This window comes from Muscardinus avellanarius (assembly GCF_963383645.1).
Source record: "Muscardinus avellanarius genome assembly, chromosome: 4".
NCBI lineage: Eukaryota > Metazoa > Chordata > Mammalia > Rodentia > Gliridae > Muscardinus > Muscardinus avellanarius.
The window spans coordinates 139,239,729-139,262,513 of NC_137789.1; the positions used below are offsets into that span (position 1 = coordinate 139,239,729).

Sequence of the window (22,785 nt, forward strand, 5' to 3'; positions counted from 1 at the left end):
TGTGTGTGTGTGTGTGTGTGTGTGTGTGTGTGTGTGTTACTGGGGATTTATTCCATCCTACCTTCAAGCTACAACCCCAGCCCTTTTTATTTTTTGTTTTGAAGCAGGGTCTTGCTAGCTTATTCAGAGTCTTGGTACACGGCTGAGGCTGTCCTCAAACTTGAGATCTACATGTCTCAGCCGAGTGCACCACTATGCCGAGTTTGCTGCTTCATTTTTGCAAAGGAAAATCTCTATTAACCATCATCCAGATTAAGTAACTGAAATTTCCCTTCCCCCACAAAGCCCTTGTCATTTCCCCTCCAAATGTACAATTATTCTCACTTCTTTCATCATAAATCAGCTTTGCCTATTTCTGATGTCTCATTAAATGGATTCGTACAATGTTTTCTTTATCCCAATGATTTTTTAAAATAAATACTGAAGATGACATTCATCTCCAAGTTTTTGCATTTAGTTTCAGTTTGTTCTTTTTCATTGCTATGTTATATTCTTTTCTTCTTTTATTGGTGAATTATATTCTCACATCATAATGCATTTCATAGCAAGAGTGACATGCACACAGCACTTGGTGGGCTTTCTCCCGGCTCCCTCCTCAATTCCCCTTCCCCATATATCCATGCATTGGGCTGTTTCCAATTTAATTGCTTCTGATACCATATTATCTTACATGTTTTATGGTCACTATGTGCATGAATTTATGATAAATACAGTAATCTCTGATATGTGTGGTATGCATTGCAAGACTTCCACCAGATGCCTAAAAGCATAGATAGGAACAAACCACATACATACTATATAATTTTTATACACATACAGATAATATGGCAAAGTTTAGTTTCTAAATGAGGCAGAGTAACAGATGATAAATAATAGACATTACTAAAATAGAACAACTATAGCAGTATGCTTTAATAAAGGTTATTTAAAGCTGAAGATGAATTTCTATGTAACATTTTTGGACTGTGGTTGACTATAACTGAAACCATGGGAAGTACAACACTGCTGTATCAGAAGTGAAATATGATGAGTCCCAGGTTGTGTATTTTTGTCTCACAAGCTTAGTGTCAAACAGGCACCGGAAGTGGAAGGACTAAGCTACACTCCACATGGCATCGGATGTAGGACTGGGTGCTCCACTTTCTCAATGACTCTTGAAATTAGTAGTTTTTTAAAATATAAATCTCTGATGGTATACAGCAATATTTTATTAAATTTTAAGTTTAATTCCCTTGATGTGTCACGAGGCTGAAACTTTTTCATATGCCAATTGGCTCTTTACCCTCCTTTGAAAGTCCCTATTTAATTCATTTGCACATTTTCTATTAAGTTGCCAATATGTTTCTTACTGAGTTGGAGGATTTATTTATACTCTTCTTGTTATAATTTTTTTACTAAAATTGTGTGCTACGAATATCTTACAGGCATACACCTAAAATTCCAGTACTTGGGAGGGTGAGAAAGGCAGATCTCGGGTTCTAGGCCAGTCTTAGAAACTTAATGAGACTCTGTTCCAAAATAAAAAATAAATAAATAAAATAAAAATGGGCTAAAAGTGTAGCTAGGAAGTAGAATTCCCCACATTTTAAATAAATACATACATACATACATACATACATACATACATACATTATTTGACACTTGTTTGCATTAGGCGAGATCAATATTCATGTATCCTCATATGGACATTCAGTGTAGTAGCACCATGTATTAAAAAGGTTATAATTTTCATATTAATATATTTATACATTCCCTATATAAATATTGATATATTTATATGTTCTCTATATAAATATATGTTCATATATATACATGTGTATATATATGAATATACACATGTATTCTCTATCAATATCCATATATATTTATATATTCTCTATTGAAATGGACATATCTATGTATAAATTTATGAGTGCGTGTATATGTATTTTTTCCTTTTCTGTGTACCCTTTCTTTGTCATCTTGTATATGAAGGAGATATAAGTAATAAGTCTTGATATCTAGTAATGTAACTCATCAAATTTTGTGAATCATCTTCAAGATAATCTTTGAGATTCTTGAGATGCTGCATTTTCATATATGTTTTATGATCATCTTTTAAACCTTAACACAAAATACTGCTGGGGATTTCTATTGGGATAGCCTTGAATTAGGATCAAGGTGGAGATAATTGATATCTTTTCATAATATTCATTCTTCTGATCTATGATCACTTAGGTTCTTCAAAATTTTCTTCCAAATGTGTTATAATCTTTTGAGTAGAGCTACTGAAAACAACTTGTTAAACTTGACTAAATATTTGTTGCATTTGTATGCTATTAAAAATTTTATATGTGCTATGTGCCACAAATATGACTTTTTAAATATATATATATATAACTTGCTAGTTATCCTTCCTTTATTTTGAAGTATATGTATGGGGTGTATGCTTTTTCTGGGTTCAAATTTTATGCATGAAGAATTGCCTGTAGTATTTCTTTTTAAGAAATAGGTTTCTGTACACCATTATCTCAGTTTCTGTGAAAATTTCTTTTTAAAATTGCTTGTGTTTTCCAGAGCACCTCAAAAAGATCATTTCATTTTTTTCTGAGCTGCTTTTAAATATTCTCTGTTTTGGGGTTTTAGCGGTCTAAATATGATATCTAAGTTGGTATTTCCTTCGCATATATTTTTCTTGGGGTTTGTGGATCCCTTTAAATCTGTGTTTAGATATTGATAACTTTTATCAGTGTTAGAATATTCTCATCCATTATCTCTTCAGAATAATTCTGTCTCCTTATCTCCCTCTTCCCTTTCTGGGGCTATAATTACATGTGACTTAGGTCTTTCATCTCCTGTTTTTATTTTCTCTATTTCCTATCTTCTTTTCTTCTTATTCCTCTTTATCTAATACCTCCTTCCTGGACTTCAACTAGGAATTCGAAGTCTGAATCTAATATATAGTGGAACAATGAATTGACAAAGTTCTTGAGAGGATATACAACATAAAATTTGGACTCATTCCAATGAAGTTTTCATTTCTCAAGAAGAGAATTGAAGCTTCTCAGCCTTCTTGAGGCTGCTCCCCCATCTCTACACACACACACACACACACACACATACACACACACACACACACACTCCCATCCCCACTAATCTGTCATAGCCTCAGGTAAAAGTTTCTGCAGAATTTATGTAAAATATTAGCCACTTTAATTGACTTCTATTGACATGAATATTTTAAATACAAACTAATCAATTTTGGGAGAATCTTTGTATTAGAAGATTGTGATGGTGAAAAGGCAGTCATCCTGGACTTATGGGAAGGGAGAATTCAGCTCAAGCAGTAGTCTTAAAGTGCCCTTGGACCAGGAGCAAAAGGAAAACTTGACCCACAGTTTCATCTCATTATTCACTGTTGTCCTGGAAGAATTAAACTGCTAACAGTTTTTTTTTTTTTAATCAGATATGACAAAGCAAACTTACATGCCTCATCTTTTCCCTTCAGTCACACCCCACAGTCTCTGCTTTCTCTCTCTCCCTAGCACTGACCTTGTTTTGGTTTTGTTTGTTTTTCTCAAAGCACAATGCATAAGCTGTGAATATGTTAGAAGTAAATATTTATCCTCAGGTTCCACCCCAATTTGCAGAATGAAAACTCTGGGAGATGTGGCCGAGAACCTTAACATACTTTCTTGTTGATTTCTCTGCATGTTAAAGACCAGAAGCCAATGGCTATGGAAAGAAGAAAACAAAAGTCATTGTGATATATTTTTTTATATTTTTATTTCTTTTTCTGGTAATGGGGATTAAATCTAAGGGTGTTCTACTCCTGAGATATACCCTCAGCCATTTTCTTTAATATTTAAATTTTGAAACAAAGTCTCACTGAATATTCTGAGGTTGACCTTAAACCTGCCAACCTCTTGTCTCAGCTTCTCAAGTACTGGAATTTTAAGTGTGTAGCATTATAACTGGCTCATAATATATTTTAGCTCTGATGTCATTATTAGCTTTAAAATGTACTCACAGGGCTTAGTACAGTGTTGGCCACATTTTAGATACCTAAAAAATGGTTGAAGGCTGGATTGCATGACTTAATAACAGAAAATTTAACAAAAGTATTTAACTTTTCTCATTTATGATATAAAGATGCTTTTATACATTCTGAAATAAGTAGGATAAATTTCCATCTTTCCTACCATCTAAAAGACCAGAAATTTCAGACAACCATATTTTGGCAAATGATAATTGATGCTTGTAACAATATCCCTGGTGTACTACAGAACACATCATGTACGTTCAACTGTCAAAGATATTACATTTGGTTATATTTAGAATGGCCTGAGTGCTGTCTTTTCAACCAGACTGTTGGCTTTGGAAAATAAAACTAAGACATCAGGTTGAGAGAGAACAAAAGCATTAGCATCTTTTCAAGTGTGTGTGTGTGTGTGTGTGTGTGTGTGTGTGTGTGTGTGTGTAAAATACTCTTGGAATACCATTAATGTGGCCTGAGAAAATACTTGGCTAAAAGTACCAGTAAGTAATGCAAAGTTAAATGCAAAGAGAGCCTCTGTGGAGTAAGAGATTAAGCAGGAGTGTAGAAGAACTTTCAAACAAAATGAAAGTAATTCAAGAAATGCATCATGGAAAGTGAAGTACTACATGAAACTAAAAGAACAAAACAACAGCAATAATCACAGCTAAAATGAAAAAACTAAAAATATATGTAAGCAAAACCATGATTTACTAGGAAAAAACACTATATCTGGAAAGCCAAAGGGACTTGGGAGCCAGCCTACCTCTTCCAGCTGCACCATGAGAGTGACATTGTGCCCTTGCTCTGCTGTCAGCTTTCCATCCGCAGTGACGATTCGCAGCCCACGAGGGGCCTTCCCCGGACACTTCTGGGGTTTGGCGGTGTACTGTTCTCGCACACCATCAGTACAGTTATTGGAAACCACCTTCCTATACCTAAAGGAGAAAAGGTCAAGTGGTAAGCTAGCTCCTTAAAATGCAGATTCATACCATATTAAACTAGACCTACCACCTCTCCCTAAGGATCATTAATAACCACCTAACTACCCACCCTTCATGCTCCTCTGAGAATTAGACTTATTCAAATATAATACCCAACAGAGACAGATCACTGGAGTAACGCAATCTTTCAATTATTAGCATTTTAATTGACTTCTGTTATTCATCAGATCATTGAAGGAATCACTTCTTCCTTCTGATGCTGTAGGAGATGCATAGAAGTGGAAGGTGGTGCCCTTACCCTCCCTAAGTTATGATCCAGTTGAAGAGATATAAATGGGTAACTAAGGAGGTAACTCAAAGAACATACAAGTAAGGACTAGAATGAGTCATACAGCAGTCCTCCTATTCCCATTGGGAATACATTGTAAGACACCCCCACAGTGGGCACTTGAAATGACAGATAGCACCAAACCCTATAAACACTATGCTTTCCTCTAAACATACACACTTATGACACACTTTAATTTTTAAGGCAGCTATAATAAAATATTAACAACAATAACTAATAATAAAATAGAACAATTACAATAATATGCCGTAATAACTACAAACACATGTATTATTCTATACATACATACCTACCTATGACAAATTTTAATTTTAAGTTAGGTATAATAAAAGATTAATAACAATATCTAATAATAAATTAGAACAATTACAATAATATACTGCAATAAAATTTAAGTGAAGCCAGGAGAGGTGGTTTAAGTCCTTCAACCCAGTACTTGGGAGGCTGTGAGATCAGAAGTATGTGGATTGGAGACCAGCCTTGGCAATTTAGTGAGACTGTCATCAACCTCACAAGTTCCTGTTTCAAAATAAAACATAAAAATAAGACTGGGGGATATAGCTTAGGAATAAAATGCCTCTGGATTCAATCTATAGCACAACACACACACACACACACACACACACACACACAAACACACACGAATGTTGTTTCTCTCTCAATATCTCATTGTTTTCTGGTAATAATTTAATATAGAGTTAGGCAAGATTTAATCTCACTACTCAGAATGGGGCACAATTTAAGATGTATGAATCATTTATTTTTGGATCGTTCCACTTAATTTAAGACTGTAGGTGAGCATGTGTTGTTGACACCATAGAATGCAAAAGTATGAAGAAGTGGAGACTACTATAGAAACTGCAAGGGAGTTTCAATTCAGACAAAGAACAGCTTATTGTGTCTGTGTAACTCAATATTAAATCACATAAAGGATGTAATAATATAGTATAGAAAAAGCTGACTAAATTTGAGGTATCCGCTCATTATTTCATGAGAGGCTATACTGATTAAGTTATTAAAACCCCTTATACCATGGAATCCTCAGTTTTTGTGGACTGAGTAAATCCTTTAAACATTTGCTTATTTCTTATTTTAGCTTTAATAGGAAAAAATGAATTATCCTACAAATTTATCTTATACAATTGGCCCAAAGCAGAGCAAATTAAAATCTGTGAATTTAGGATGAGCATCTTTTAAGGATTTTGAGGTTCAGTTGTATCAATTCATATCTTTATTTTTAACCATGGGGTTCACAGTAATACCTATAAGTATTAATATATGCAATTTCTGAAACCTACTTCCCTAGAGTTAGTAGTAGAGTTTCTCACTATTCTAGGCCAGAAGCTGTCAAATATTTTAGATAAAGAGCAAGATAGTAAATGCTTAGATTTACAGATTAGGTAGTCTTTGTCACACCTACTCAATTTGGTGGCTATGGGATGAAAGAGTAGACACAGTGCACGGAAGAACCGGTCGAGTCAGGGTTTAGTAACACTTTATTCACAACACTGCCACTGGGCTGGATTTAGCCTGCAGGCAATTCCTCAATTCCTCGAAGTCTAGCCAGTGTCTTTACTTCTGTTCCTGAGTCTCAGACATGATTATCCAAGGCAGAGCTGGGAAAGCCAGAAGAGACACTGGACAAGGGCTTTGATACTGATGGGTGGATAAGAGATCAGTCACTAATATTTATACCAAAGGTAGGTGCAAAGACTCAGTATATTACTGCACACAGATTACTTAAAACTGCCCAATCACTTAGCAAGTACTCATGTAATACTACAGACAATATTTTATTTAATATTCTTACCACATATCCTCCAATTCCCTACCTTCACAGCTCCAAAATGCCTTCTGGATAAGTTGCAAATCCCATAATTATTCATAGAAAGCCCTCCACATGTTCATTCTGAACTCCTTCCCAACAAGCTAATTCTGCTTCAGCCAAATCCCTCCCCAAAACTACTAATCCATGCCCCGTACTACTTCTTTCCTTTTTCCTTTTTCACCTCTCTGTACTCTTGCGTGCCAAATCAGCTCCCTAAATCTTACCCACTCTTGAAGGTACAGCTTACAGCCTAACTTCTCTAAGACCATTTTCCTGACTACAATAATAAAATTTGTATTCAAAGAGTGCTTACTAGCCCGGCATGGCGGCACATGCTTGTAATCCCAGTACTTGGGAGGCTGAGACAGGAGGATCACATGTTTGCAGCCAGCCTCAGCTACTTAGTGAGCCCCTCTGCAACTTAGTGAGGCCCTGTTTCAAAATAAAGAATAAAAAATAAGGCTGGGAGTTTAGCTCAAAGGTAGAATGCCTTTGGGTTCAATCATCAGTACTGCAAATTTTTTTTTAAAAAATATAGTGCTTATTATACTCTATTCATGAAGTTCTTAACATTAATTATTTACCTTCAAAATATCCCAAATAAGAGGGATATTGTTATTCCTAATACGCCAATAAGGAAGTTGAAACTCACAAGTATGTTGATTTGTTTTGTCAAGATCATAGGCCCAGGACCCCAGATTTGTCTCTGGAACATACTACTTTACTACTACACTGTCCGGTTCCTCTTTTCCTTCCCTTTTCCTTTCCCCTTCCCTTCCCCATCTCTTTTCCTTCCTTCTTTCCTTCCTTCCTTCCTTCCTTCCTCCCATCCATCCATCTGTCCATCCTTCCTTCTTTCCTTCCTTTCTTCCCTCTGTGGAGATGCTGGGGATTGAATCCAAGGGCATTCTGCCTCTGAACTACACCCCAGCCATTTTTATTTTTTATTTGAAAACAGGATTTCTCTAAGTTGATGAGAACTTCACTAAGTTGTTGAGGCTGACTTTGAACCTACCATCCTCCTATCTCAGCTTCCCAAGTTCTAGAATTACAGGCATGTACCACCATGGCTGGCTGCCTCTTTATATGATATTAAGATTGGTACTCCTTTAAATTCTTAAGGGAGTCTTTATGATTTCCTCGACAGGCATCCTTTGCATGATTTTCATTCTCCGTGTCAATATCTGAACTTTAAGCTTCTTGGGGGGCCTCCCTGTGCCCAAATACTCAAAACTGGCAACCAGGCAGTTAACAGTGGTATGGCTGTGTCCATTTAAATGTTGAAATATCTGTATAGCAATTGGTGATTACTGCTGCCCCAAACATTCCAAGCACCTCACCTGTCAATCTAGCTGTGCTGATCTTTATCCTTAGAGTCTTTGCTTCTCCTCACAATCCAGCACCTAAGGAGTTTCTTTGAAACTCTGCACTAGTCCTAAGGTCCCTGCCCATTCTGATTGGTCATTATCATGTCTGAGCATTTGGAACATCATCCCATTAAAGTAAACAACACTTTTTTGTGGATATATACTGATTGAAAGAGAAAATAAGAACAGGCGGGAAAGAGAAGGCAAAACAAAAACCCAAGTTACAGCAATTGGACAATCGCAGCCTTCTGTTGCATGCAAGAAAATGACCAGCAAGAAGATGACTAGCAGGGCCATCCAGTATCATGATGGCATCTCAGTGAGCTTAACTGTGCATCAGAAACTGCCTGCATGCTTCAGAGCTGAGGCACTGTGCACGCTCAAGGCAGGTTATGATTTTTAATCACTTATCATCAAAGCACACCTCTGGCCCTGCCTTGGCGGGCAGCTACAGGAGCGGGGTCTCATGGTCAACCCCAGCATCAGGAGCCACAGAGCATTCCTTTTGTTTGTCACCATTCTGACCAATCATCACCGTGGTCTTCCCTGAACCCCTCAGCAACAGTTCTGCTTAAACCCGAAGCACACATCTGTCCCCCTGGGATTCTGCCACAGAGAAGACTGTTGGTGATTTTTTTATAAAAAAAAAAGTGCTCATTAAAAACCATTCTGAATCCATTTTATTTCTTGGATGAAAATGGAATCGCATTAGCCCTCCCAGACCTGTCCCTGAAATGTAGAAGAAAATTGTGCAGAAATACAGAGTTAATTTACTCAAGTAACCACACACCTGCTCTGTGCATTACAGAACAGTTCTATTTTCATCCCAGCAGCTGTCCCTGGGTCTGAGTTACATAAATGAATAATGCATTTAATATGTTATTAAATGGGGCTGCTACCTCCGTAATAACAAGGCAACTTATGATTATGTTGGACCTGCGCTCTGAATATTACTGGCATGCATTTAGTTGGTAAAGCATTCTTCAATCTGCCAAGAAGAAAAGTGCTTTGTAATGGCAAGGGAGTCTTTGTACAATTACTGAAAGGGAAACATTCTGCAAATGTGCCTTTGATATTACCTACAGCTCATCAGTAGAGAGCGCCTTATTACTCCAACAACCCTGCGTTCTGCTACTCTCTTCCTGCCCATCTTGATGTGTCTCCGTCATCTTTCCCTTTCTGCCCACACCTCCTCTGTTTTTTGCTTCCATGCTGCCTGGCAGGCTTAAAAAAGGCGAAGGCCACATTTTTTATCCTTTGTAAGAGTAAAACTGCAAAGGAGCATGAGAGTCGTCATATTCTGTGGTTTTTCTATTAGTTGTTATTTTTTCTCTACCTTGTGAGTTTAGGGTGGTGAAGACAGATGTTTATGACTCTTCACTTACACCCTGTAGGTGAAAGTGACAGTGTTGCTTAAGCTCAGAAGATCTCAACTCTTCCTGCCCTTCATGTTTTAAAATTTATTTTTAATGGACACATAACGATTATGTATGTTGATGGGGTGCAATGTGATGTTTTGATCTTTGTAGATATTGTACAAAGATTTAATCAACACACTTAATATATTTGTTTAAACAACTTAAAATTTTTTGTGTTGGAAATGTTAAAGATGTATTTTCTAAAAATATTTTAGAATTATTATTAACTGTGTTCACCAACCAGCACAACAGTTCTTAAAATATATTCCTCCAGTCTAACTAAAAATGGGTGCCCTTTGATCAACATCTCCCTTTTCACCACCTGTACTCTAGCCCCTTGTCCTCTGGCAAACTCCTTTCTGTTCTCTGTTTCTATGAGATCACCTTTCTAAGGCCGATCTTATAAGTAAGATCATATACTGTTTGTCTTTCTGTGTCTAGATTTTTGGAGTTGGCATAATGTCCTTCAGTTCCAGTCATTTTGTCCAAAGGGATGAGATTTTGTTCTTTTTATAAATACTGTACAGCATCCCACTGTGTTTATATACCACATTTCTTTTATTCAGTTACCTATAGATGGGTATTTAGCTTGGGTATTTAGCTTGCTTTCATATCTTGGTCATCATGGGTAATGCTGAAATGATCATGGGGGTATACATATCTCTTCAATATATCACATGACCCAGCAATCCCACTTTTATCCAAACTTTAAATCACTTGGGAGCATTTTAAGTATATATGGATGCCCAGGCCCTGCCCTGCAGAATTTTAATTTAATTGATAACTTGGGGTATTAGTTTGTTTTTGTTTTAATTTTTCCCTGATGACAGTAGCTTGCAGCCAGGATTAAAGACCACTAACCTAGAGGCTCAAACTAGTGTGAAACCAAATTGCCTAAGTTTAAAATCAAGATCCCAATGAATTTGAACTTAAGCAATTTACCCACCCTCTCTCTAATCTCCAGATTCTTTACCTGAAAAACAGAGAAACTTAACAGAATATTTTCATAAATTGCTTGAAAACGTTAAATGAGACGCTGGATTTATAAAAGCTGAGTACGGTACTTGATACTTTGCAAGAATTAAATATTAAACACCAAAAGTTAGTACAGAGTTGACACTTAAGTATTTAATATTAACTACTCCATGAAAATGGAAACTATGTGGGTTCCTTTTTTCTCCTGTCATACTTGACTCATCCTTAACAAATCAGCTTAGAAACTACTTGTTTCTATGAAGGTACTCCTGCATTTGTTTCTTTCACAGCAATTATAACATGTAATGACCAAAGTAAACTGAAATTCTAGGCTTTCTTGTACATCAGGTGGGTCTTATTGTCCCTGAGCTACTGTGTCCCACATTGGAGCTCACTATGAGAAAGATATAGTTTAATTTATGGATTGTGCTATGTGGCTTTGCTCTCAAGGGAAAACCCTGCTTTGTTATAATGACACTGGATTTAATGGAGCAGGAAATGGAACAAGCCTCAGGGACAGAGAAGGGGCAAATGCTTGGTACAGTATATGGCTATGACTTCAGATATCCCTAGACCCGCCACCTTAGTGATGCACGTCATGGGAAAAAAGCAATGTGTGTTCATGTGTGAATTAAAAGATCTACATAACTATAGATCTCTGACATCAGAGATACAGACTATAACAACATGGCTTAACAACATGGGCTACAATAGGTTTTTACACCCATACACTCTGAGAAACTGCCTGCAGGAGAGCATTGGTTGGTGGGGGTTAGGTCATCCCCTCAGTGAAAAGGGACTGACCAGCCAGGCGTGGTGGCGCACACTTGTATTCCCCACACTTGGGAGGCAGAGACGGGAGGATCGCACAGGTTCGAAGCCAGCCTTGCTGGCTTAAGAGACCTTGTTTCCAAATAAAAAATATAAAAATAGGTCTGGGAGTGTAGCCCGGAGGTAGAACAGTTTCCAGGAACCCCAGTAACACCAAAAAAAAAAAAAAAAGGAATGACCAGACATCCAAGCTAACAGACCTTACTGTGGCTGATACGTGAGCCATTGTGACTCAAAGATGGCCATTTATGCTTTAATTGGGATCCCAGGTGACACAATTCATTCATCATGGCAATGTGCCTTTAATTCACAATCATCTTATGCAGCAGCTGTAACATCGACATTCAGAAAGATTAGAATTCTATGGCCAATTCAGCAGATTCCAAAGTGTTTCTTCTAAAGCCAACAGCTCTCTGTACTTTCCCCTTAACCCAATCAGATAGACTTAGGGACTAGGGTGCTGACAGAAGAAGGAAGGCCAGGTGGATGAGATAAAGCTTTTCTTACCTTAAGCTGAGTGAAGGAACAAGCCATTCAAATTGAATAATACATAAAATGTGACTTCAGTTTGAACACAACCTTGATGAACTGGGACATGTAGCCACACTTAACTAAATGACTTAATATAAAGAATTATTAGAATGGCCCATAGGATCCACAATCTGAGTTGATTCATTGCAAAACTAAATTACATATAGATTTTTTTCTTCTTTGGTGCACTCACAGTCCAAGAAATCCTACTAGTGAGTCATTTTAATGGTTGTGGAAATACCAAAGTGATTAAGCCATATGGTTCACTTATTTTGCACAACAGGAAAAAGAGACTGACTTTGGGGAGTTGTGTAAGTTTCAGCATCAGGTCGGGGCCTCTGCATCGATAACAGTGTTCTCTTGTCTCTATACCAGAGCATTTGGGTGAGAATCGCTGATGACGATGCTGTGGATATGGTAGACGGCCATTTGAGGAACAGGGTTTCCATGACAGATGCATCTACTTCATTTCCCATACCCTATGCCATCCTATGAGAAGATGGAAAACCTCATCTAAAAATCATACTCTAAGGAGTCAACTTCATAGCCACAAACAATTACTGTGTGTATGCCATGAGGCTGCACAGTTCTTGGCTAAGAAACAGTGACACAGGCCCCCGCAGCGATGAGTCTGTAAATAATGCAAGTGATTTCCTTTCTGTGGACTTTAAACACATGCAACACTTTTAGAGCCAATTATTCTCCTTGATACACACTGACAAATCTCATTGAGTGGAGATGAGACAGAACATCAAAATCTCCACAGGGCACCTGGAATAGAGTCATGTGGGAAGAAAACACAGATCCCTGTGTCCCTGGAAATAGCAAACCGAGGGGAATGGCAGGGTAAGTAAGGCCTCGGTGTTTGTACCACTGATTTAAGAGGAATCTGCTTATAAAAACCATGTTTTAAAACATCTCAAGTACATGTTAATGCATAGAAGTTACTGTTTTGCTAGAATCTATAATATTTGCTAGAATATAGAATATGTATTTTTCTTGGGCCAACTAAATACTTTTATCTAGATATTGAATTAAAATAAATTTTAAATTTGGCTTCTTGAGTAAATATCTTTACTATATACTGAGAAAGTAACCTTAAGAAACAATAAGAGTTTTCTTTGAATATTCTTCCACGAGGAATGAGTGATTACTATAAAGAAACCCTATAGACAGAAATTTCTATACACACATTTTGAAAACACATCTAAATATATCTCTAATTTAATAGCAAGGAAAACATCTATGCCTTGAGAAGATTATCTTGTTTTCTGAGAATAGGCCAATGCAATGCCACTTTATTTTATGTTTACAGATATTTTTTTTCTTACTGTTGGCATGAAACAAGCAATGTCCTAGCTAATTTCACAACTTAAATTTGCAGCATGTTTCCTGGTTCCAAAACAGCATACACAAAATGTAACCATATATAAAGATAACTAAATATGCTTGTGTCTGTGAATACTGAAATGTTTATAGATATTGATGGAACAAGAGGAATGGATTTGGAGTTATTTTAGCCTTAACATGTAATAAACTATACATATGCATATTATTTCCGCTTGGTTTGAACAAAAGAAACTTGCTGATAATGAGGTACAAAGGTCATCTTGGCCAAAGTGACACAGAGAAGCAGTCACCTATTTTGGTATACAGTAGTCTCGTCCCTTTCTAATTATGTGACTTTATGAGCCTGTGTAGGTTATTACTTTTGTTTTATAGGCAAGAAAACAGGAGTTTTGATATCAGCATTCAGTGACTACTAAGCACCAAGTACATGTCTGGACTGCAGATTTGTAGTAAAAACAAATCTTTCCCAGTCTAGAGAAGCCCTTCGATGACAAGGGCTGAAGGAATCTTCATTTTGTAAAGGAGTATTTTGCTCTATGCTTTCTATAGAGTATCACATTTAATCATACGCTAAAGGCACATAGAAATATTTTATAGGTTAAGAAACTGAGGCTCAAAGAAACTGAGTCCCTGGCTAAAGATATAGTAGAGTTTGGATTGAAAACTCCTTATTATTGATTCTAAAATACCTCAATTTTTCACCATATCAAATATCCTTAATTAGATTTCACTCTCAATCCAGATGTGCGGAGACTCGAGTACCAGCCTCCTTGCTTTTCATCTTGACTTAAAAGGGCAAAAGGTGACTGATGCGGGGAGCTACCCATGGAAACCACGGTGGGGCTTTGCTTACCTGCTGCTCCAGGTGTGGGCATTAAAGACTGACACCGCTGGACCAAGAAGTGAAGGGGACGGCCACCTGGAGGCACACTCTGCACCTGTTCACTTCTTATTTCAAGCACCCTCTCTAAATTCTAGCCAAGGACTGAAATAAGAAGTGTGTAACCATTCACTTCTACACAGTAAAGCTGATACAATGTTGGCATCTCCTCAAAATGGCATTTCCATCGGGCATACTAATAACCTAGGCTAGAATTCCTCCATCATGGTGACGTGGTTGAGCCGGAGCACACTGCTATGGACACAAAGTAATAAATAAGCCAATTATGAAATCAGCCATGACCATGTATACGATGAGTCATTTGAAAATAAATAAATAAAAGGAAGGAAGGATTTCCTGCGTGCTTACAACCAAGCTCTCAGAAAAGTGATGCTGGGAAGTTGGCTCATTGCTCTTGACTGAGTTGGGATGATTTCATGTCTGGTAGACCTCACTCAGTTCAAGTTCTAACTTGAACTGCACCATGTGCTACACTCTTAGGGACAGGATGAGTCTGGCTGCGGGGCCTGGAGGGTTAGAAGGCACTCTCGCTCAGGCCAGCCCTACAGTGATCCTCCTGTACTTCATCCCAGACCCGAGGCTGCTGCAGCTTCTGTACTGATGGGCATGAACTGCTCAAGGGAGAATTAAACTGGGATTGGAGACATATAGGGTGCATGATGACCCCCCAATTCTATGGGCTTCTAGACACTGGTGTCAGGCTTTGACCTGGAGAGAGCCATCAATGTGGCCCTGTCACCTGGATCATCTCTTGTTATTCTTTTTGTCTAAAATGACCATGCTTGCCTTATTGATCTGGGAAAATTATATTTGCCCTTCTTCCCACTTGCCATAACTGAATCCACTTCCATTTGTATTTCTAAAATTAGTCTTTTATTGTGGTACCAAGGATTGAATCCAGGAGCACTGTATCAATGAGCCATACACCTTTAACCCTTTTGTTCTTGTTATTCAAAGAGGGTCTTCTTAAGTTATCCTGCACTGGCCTCGACCCTGCAACCCTCCTATCTCAGCCTGCCAAGTATTGGGGTTACAGGTCTGTGCCATTGCACCTGGCTAGCATTTGTAGTTTCAAAGGGATGATTCCTAGTACTTCTGAATCTGAGACAGGAGGATCAGAAGTTCACTGCCAATTTTAGCTCCTTAGGGAGGCCTTCTACAACTTACTGAGACGTTGTTGCAATTTTTTTAAAGTAAAAAAAATAGGGCTGGGAGTGTAGCTCAGAGAGAGAATGCCCCTGTGTTCAATCCCTAGTCCCATAAATAAATAAATACTAGAATGATTATATTATATGCATGCACAAATATGTAACAACGAATCCCACTATTGTGTATAATTAAAATGCACCAATAAAGCCAAAATAAGATAAAGAAGGTAGCAGTTTCTTTAAATCAATCTCTACCTTGTGGGGCTCACTGGAAGCATGTGAGAAGGAAGATAATATTTTAATCCTTGTAAAGGAATTATTTGGCAATGCCTAATACTCTGGTCTAAGAAGTAACCAGTTGGCTGAGTGGAATTTGCATTGTAAGCTAGCAAATCATTGCCAATTGCCAAAAGAGATTTAATTATCTTTGTGTGTTTTTAATAACAAGTAAAACAGTATAAGAATGTTAATTGTAGCCTTATTTAAAATAGCAGAAAAATAACCAAACAACCCAAACATTTATGAAAGGGGATGATTATATAATTCTACAATACTTAATACTATGAAATAAAAAGAAATGAGATGGAAAGTAGCTCTGCATATTCTGACTTGGAGAGATAAAAAGAAATATTTTAAAATTGAAAAGGGAAATAGAAGAACAAAATATCCAGCAGGAAATCACATAAGAACATCCTTCCAACTTAATTTTATACATTTTTTCTCTTGGCAAAATTATTCACTGGCAAATGCAATAAAAATATTTGGAAGAATGAATTCCAAACAAATCACAATTTTGTGGAAGGAGGCTAAAGTTGGAGTGATGATCCAAATTGGCTTTATAAACATATAAAACATATGTACATTGATTTTGTAATTAAATGTTTTTAGTAAAAAATAAAGTGTTTAACAGCAGTATTGTGGTATCTATAACATTAAATGTTAAAACCATACCTATGAAATACCATTGAACAAACGCATTGTCAAAGATTTACATCTAGCCAGGTGTGGTGGTACACACCTGTAATCCCAGTACTTGGGAGGCTGAAATAGGAGGGTCATAGGTTGCTGCCAGCCTCAGCAACTTAGGGAGGCCTTCTGCAACTTAGTGAGACTCTGTTTCAAAATTTAAAAAATATATATAAAATAGGGATAGGAGTATACTTAATACTTTGGAGGGTAGAATGCCCCTAAGTTCAGTCCCCAATAACACACACACACACACACACACACACACACACACACACACACACACACACACTACTGACATTGGAGTTGACATGTTAGAGGGACATCAAGGAAGTCAGAAAAGTTTTTTCCCCCCCTCAATTTCTCAGTGTTATCTCTGGCAAATTGGAGTTTGCTAAAAACACTGCAAATGGGAACTCAATGGTGTGAGGTCTTTTGTGAAGATAATTGAAGCCCCTAAATGTCTTCCTGTTTCTAATGAAAAATGGCATAGTCCAGACAGTAGACTGACCAGAGAGGTGACTACTGATACCTCTTTCCTGGACTTTCGGCTGTAAGACCTATTTGGGTGGTCCCTCCTCCACCTGGAAACACCTTTGTTATGAACAAGGGCCATTTCTCGTACCATATGCAGATGCTGAGGCTTTTGTGCAAGATGTTTGAATGGAATATACGAAACAAGTGGATGGCAACATAACAAAGTCCATTTGAGGCCAGATGTGCTTGTGTAACACCTGCTGTTGCTCACACATCCCTGAGAGTGGAGACTGAGCCCGGCCAGTTAATGTTGTGATTCTGAAATTACTAAACATAATTATTGTACTGACTTTTAAAAAACTAGACCCACATCACCAAATCATTTTCAAATGAAATTGTCATTTTAAATTTCAGGACATACATAGAAGAGAAATCCTTCTGTGTAAAAATTCACAATGTAATAATATTTCACTTTACATTAGTCAAAAATAAAATCTCAATAAACCATAGAGTGAGGGGTCATTCTGCCTCATTCCTGGTATTGCATAACATCTAAAACCATCTTATCCTTTCTGTGATTCCGCTTCCTTTCATCAGGACCAACAAGAGAATAATACAACTTTGTAGACTGATTGAGATAGTGGATTTAAAAAAGAAATCAGTTCTTAAATTACCTGTAGGGCTTTCCAAAGCCCTTTACAATGTCTGTACATGCTGGTACATGCAAGTTATAATACTCTTGCATCTGACATTCCTTCTCTATTAAGTGTAGCTATTTTATCAACCTTTTTCATTTCTCCTCATGGTATTAGATGCTAAAGATCTTGCTGACCCACTGCTGCAAAAAAAAATGTTATTTGTATTTTCCTCCCATTGTCTTATTGTTTAAATAAATTGTGGTGCCTTGCTGAACCGTGGGAGGAATCAGAGAGGGTTCAGAGAGCCCAAGATTAAGTGTTATAACCATAGGCTACAATGAGCCCCATTTGCATGTTGCAACCCCAAGAACATGTTCCTGATCGTAATTCAAGCTATGTTACAAACAAAATAACAGAGTGTGACATGTCCTTGAAGGGCCCATCAGGCCCCAGGGCCTAACTGAAGTGCTCTGAATCATATTGTTCATGACTACCAAACTGATGTCATCCTCACATACCTTCTCCTACCTATCCCTCAGGAAAATCTCCTATAAAAAGAAGCCATGCAGTACTTAGGGAGCTGGAACAGGAGGATCACAGGTTCAAGGCCAGCTTCAGCAATTTACGGAGGTCCTCAAAAACTTAGGAGACCCTGTTTAAAAAAAAATAAGGCTGGGGGTTTAGCTCAGAAGTAGAATATCCCTGGGTTTGATTCCCAGTACTACCCCAAATACATCTCTCACTCTGAAGATGGCCCACATTTTCCTTAAATATGTACTTCTTGCTTTTGTAAAATGAACCTGTCTGTAGCTCTGTCTTTTGTCATGGAAACTGTTTTCTAACCTGCAGTTCCTGGCAGGGCACAAATCACAGCTTCTTTATCCAAAGGTCCTAGGAATCCCTAACATCAAAGACAGGAATAGTGACAGTCCATTTCTATATCTTCATTCCCTTTAAAATAATGCTTTATATTATCTATTTTAATTAAAATATTTCAAATTTTCAAGAATGGAAGAATATAAATAGAAATTTCTCTTCCTCCAGTGGATTCTCTATACTTTAGCTGGCATGAGAAAGGAAAAAAAAATGCTTTTGTCAAGTAGACCTGGTTTATTGCTGAGGTTCTAAACTCCCTTCCTTCCTCTTCCTCTTCCCATTCCATTTCCTTCCCTCCCCATCTCTTTTCTTTTAACGTCTTAATATTAGAATTTGTAATATGCACAAATGAGAGAAAACAGTACAATAATCCACATTGTGCCTGTTTACTCATCTCCAAAATTTATCAATATTGATACCTTTTTAACATTTAAAACTATAACTCACATTATAAATTTGAAACAAGGCTTCTCATTTTCTTATCCTAACCAAAATTTGTCAGCTAAATACATAACTACATTTTCTTAAAATCACCTGTGATGGTTAATTTTATGTGTCAACTTGATCAGATCACAGGGTGCCCAGATTATTTGGCCACACATTCTGGGTGTATCTGTGAGGATGATTTTAGATGAGGTTAACATTTACATTGGTAGACAAGCATATTTCTCTCCCTAAAGTGAGTGGACTTAATCCAGCCAGGAAAGACTGAATAGAAGAGAAAGTCTGACACTTTGATCCCCCCTCCCAATCCAAGTAAGAGAAAATTCCTTGTGTCTGACGGCACTGAAATCAGCACACTGGCTACTTCCCTGACTTTGTACTGCAGCAGAAATATCAGTTATTCCTGGGTCTCAAGATTCCTGGTTTGTGGATAGCACTGCCACTGGCTTACTGGTTTTTAAGCCTCAGACTCAGTCTGGAACTGATCCATCAGCTCTTCTGGGTCTGTAGGTAGCTGATTCACCTTGCAGAACTAGACACTGTCCTGCTCCATACTCAAACGAACCAACTCCTATTGTAATCTCCTCCTGTACTAACATAGTTCCTCCTGGTTCTGTCTCTCTGGAAAGCCCTACCCCATGTGTCTCCTGAAACTGTACATGTTCCATTTACCTCAATGGTAGAAAGTCATTTCTTACAGAACCTTTATTTAAATAAAATTCCAAATAAGTTTTGTATACTCTCTTGAAGCCTACTAAAATCCATTATATTTGTAGCAAAGTGATTGAATGTTTTCCTTCTGACCATATTTCTTAAATAATATTTGATAACATACTTGATGTGGAATATTAAACATCAAATTTCAGCAGATGATTGCAACTTTCTAATTGGAATGCATACTTTCAACATGTCCAGATTGGACATAAGGCCGAAGGTGAAGCACATTTCTACTACAGCTGGTATACTGAAAGTCCATGAGTTCCTATTTTGACTCAAGCTTCTACATCTAAGAGGAAATTCACCTATGAAACATCTATTTGGCCTTTCTTTTTTTTTCTTTCTTTTTTTTTTTTTTTTTTTTTTGGTGGTACTGGGGTTCCTGGAAGCCCTTCTACCTCCGGGCTACACTCCCAGACCTATTTTTACATTTTTATTTGCAAACAGGGTCTCCTAAGCCAGCACGCGCAGCTGGCTTCGAACCTGCGTGATCCTCCTGTCTCTGCCTCCCAAGCGCGGGGATTACAAGCGTGCGCCAAGTCCGGCTTATTTGGCCTTTCTTACAGGGATGACTTGAGAGTAAACAATAATTATTTAATCATATGAATAACCAGTTCACAAATATAAAAAAGTAAAGAAACTTAAATATTAATATCCTCCTCATTTTCATCCAAGGGAACTTTCTTATTTATTTTCAACTGGAGTTTTTCTTCTCAGATGCTACATGTGCTCTTTATGCAAAGCTGTGCTGCATTATTCAAATGAACAAACACAAATGCCTTGTTCTATGAGGACAAAAGCCCCATTCCTGATCAGAACTAACTCTGTCCATACAAGCCATGCTCCGAAGCAGCAATGGCTGGCCTCGCAGGTGCCTCAGACACTCACCCAGTGCTGTTGAGGTAGCTCTGCCCCAGGCTGCAGTCCTTTGACAGAGAGGATGGGTTGAACCAAAATGCTGGCAGGCATTGCCCATTGCTGTGTCGCTCATAGCCATAGTCACTATTGGGGGGAGAGCCAAGAGAAACCTTTCAGTGGGGGCACATTGCTTGGAATAATTCCATGTTAGTACACAGTGAACTCCTATCCTCATTAGTCAAAAGTTAGCCTTCCATGAATCAATGACTTCTCAAAGATGGAATTATTTTTCATAGAATATCAACTACCCATAAATATCCTTCCCATTTAACCACCTTTAAGCTAAAAGAGAAGACTGTGTTCCTATTAGAAGGACACACAGTGTTGATTGCAATTGGAAAAGCCCTGGTGGAGCTGGAGCCTCAGTGAAAGCTCTCTGCAGAATCTAACTGAGCCACATGTGGCACGGTCCTCATTACTGGTGATGTCTTTGGGATGCTCTTCCAAGACATCTGGATCTACCAACAAGAGCTGAGCCAGTTCCCTGTGCATAAACCATATGTTTCAAAGTCACAGCCAAAAAAAATGTCCTTCAGAGGGAGTGGATCATTCCCCTAAGGAAAAGTTTCACCCTGGGCAATTAGTGCTGCCAGTTTGGACTAACTTCTTAAAAACCTTCTCTCTGCTTTGGAGATCATCAGCCTTCTCTATCAGCCCCCTCTCATACTTATTGCCAGGGACCTCTGAGTAGCCCAATATTCTTGGCTTCTGGAAGATGAAAATGGGCACAGAGAATGACAACAAATTGCCCCTCCACATGCGCAGACAAATCACAGACGGCAATCAGCAGGCATTAGTATGGATTGGCCCATCTGTTTGAAGGAGGTGAGATGCTGGCTCACGAGAGCATCCAGGAAGGAATGGGCTCAGCTCAGGGGCCTGTCACCAGGAGGCTGGTACTTCGAATTCTGCACATACCAGCTGGATTTGGTGCTGGTTCAACAGCATGGGTGGGAAGACTTCAGAATTGCTGCTTCCAGGACACCCAGTGTTGACTTCTGGGAATTACTTTACAAATGCTGGAGAGTGACAGGCAAGGTCACCTGGGGAAATGTCCAGGAAGCCAAGCTAACCAGGGACATTCAGTGATGGCGCTTCTCATTACAGGACTGTCAGGTGGAATCACTCAGGCTCTAGCTCCTGGTAAAAACTTAACAGAGTTGTGAGCCTTCCAAAGTATCATAAAAACCCCACTGGACCAGAAAACCATAAAGGTCATTGTGTATAATTCACTTTCCACTTGTCAGAATACAGTTCAGGTGGCAGGTGAGTAACAGATCCCAATCTCAAATGCACACAATGATTGGGCCCAAACTGATAGGTGTTGTGGACGGGGAAGGGGAGAAATCTGGTGGCTCTCCTTATCCTGTGCCCTTTTCACTCTGTACTAGCTTGCAATTGAAAAAGGAAAACAACAACATACTAGTTTATTTTGGAACCCAACAGAAAAGACCTTTAAAAAAGAAAATGGTTCTAGGAGAAACCAGGAAATTGAAAAGATAATCCTCTCTTTTAGCTTAAAGATGGGAATTGGTTCTATAGGATCTTTTCATGGGTAATTAATAGTTTATAAAAAAATTCTGTTTAAAAAAAAACACTGACTCAGAACTCCTCATTTTTTCTCTTAGGTCTTCTACCACAGCATAAATTTGCTGTTTCAAAAGAATGGTTGTTTCATAAGGCCAAGCCAAACCAGTAATGTAACATGCTAACTTCCTTTGCAAATCTCCTTGAATGGAGTGAATGACTGAGAAACTTATAACCCCATAGTAGTACGTTTTCCTGTGAATGCATTTCAGAGTGTCAGTCCTGAAGGGTAGAACAGAGATAAAATATTTTTTATCATTGTAACAGAAAAACTTTGCACCGACTAAACAGAAGTCATGGTTAGGGGGGCCCTTGCATAACTTCTTGTAAGTTCCAATATAACTGAGCTCTGTTGCCCTACAGCTGAGCCCAAAGAAGAGAGCACTGCTTCTTGGCTTGCTTTACCTACCAAAAGAGGAAGAGCTATGGATTGTGAGTTGGACTACTGGCACCTAACTTTGCCAGGCATTCCTGATACTATTTAATCAGAGAACAGATGCATATA

The 22,785-nt window shown here is 38.1% G+C and overlaps 1 protein-coding gene across 5 annotated transcripts in view; it reads right to left on the reverse strand.

Annotated features, from left to right (window-relative positions):
• SORCS1 (sortilin related VPS10 domain containing receptor 1) overlaps nucleotides 1-22,785 on the reverse strand; it is a gene marked incomplete at both ends in the record, with an annotated part of 539,831 nt that overhangs the window by 61,511 nt on the left and 455,535 nt on the right. For all 5 annotated transcript variants that reach the window (XM_080694691.1, XM_080694692.1, XM_080694694.1 and 2 more), the window contains 2 exons: nucleotides 4,782-4,953; nucleotides 20,664-20,777. In XM_080694691.1, the coding sequence (XP_080550817.1) occupies nucleotides 4,782-4,953; nucleotides 20,664-20,777 (286 nt within the window). The remainder of the gene's footprint in view (nucleotides 1-4,781; nucleotides 4,954-20,663; nucleotides 20,778-22,785) is intronic.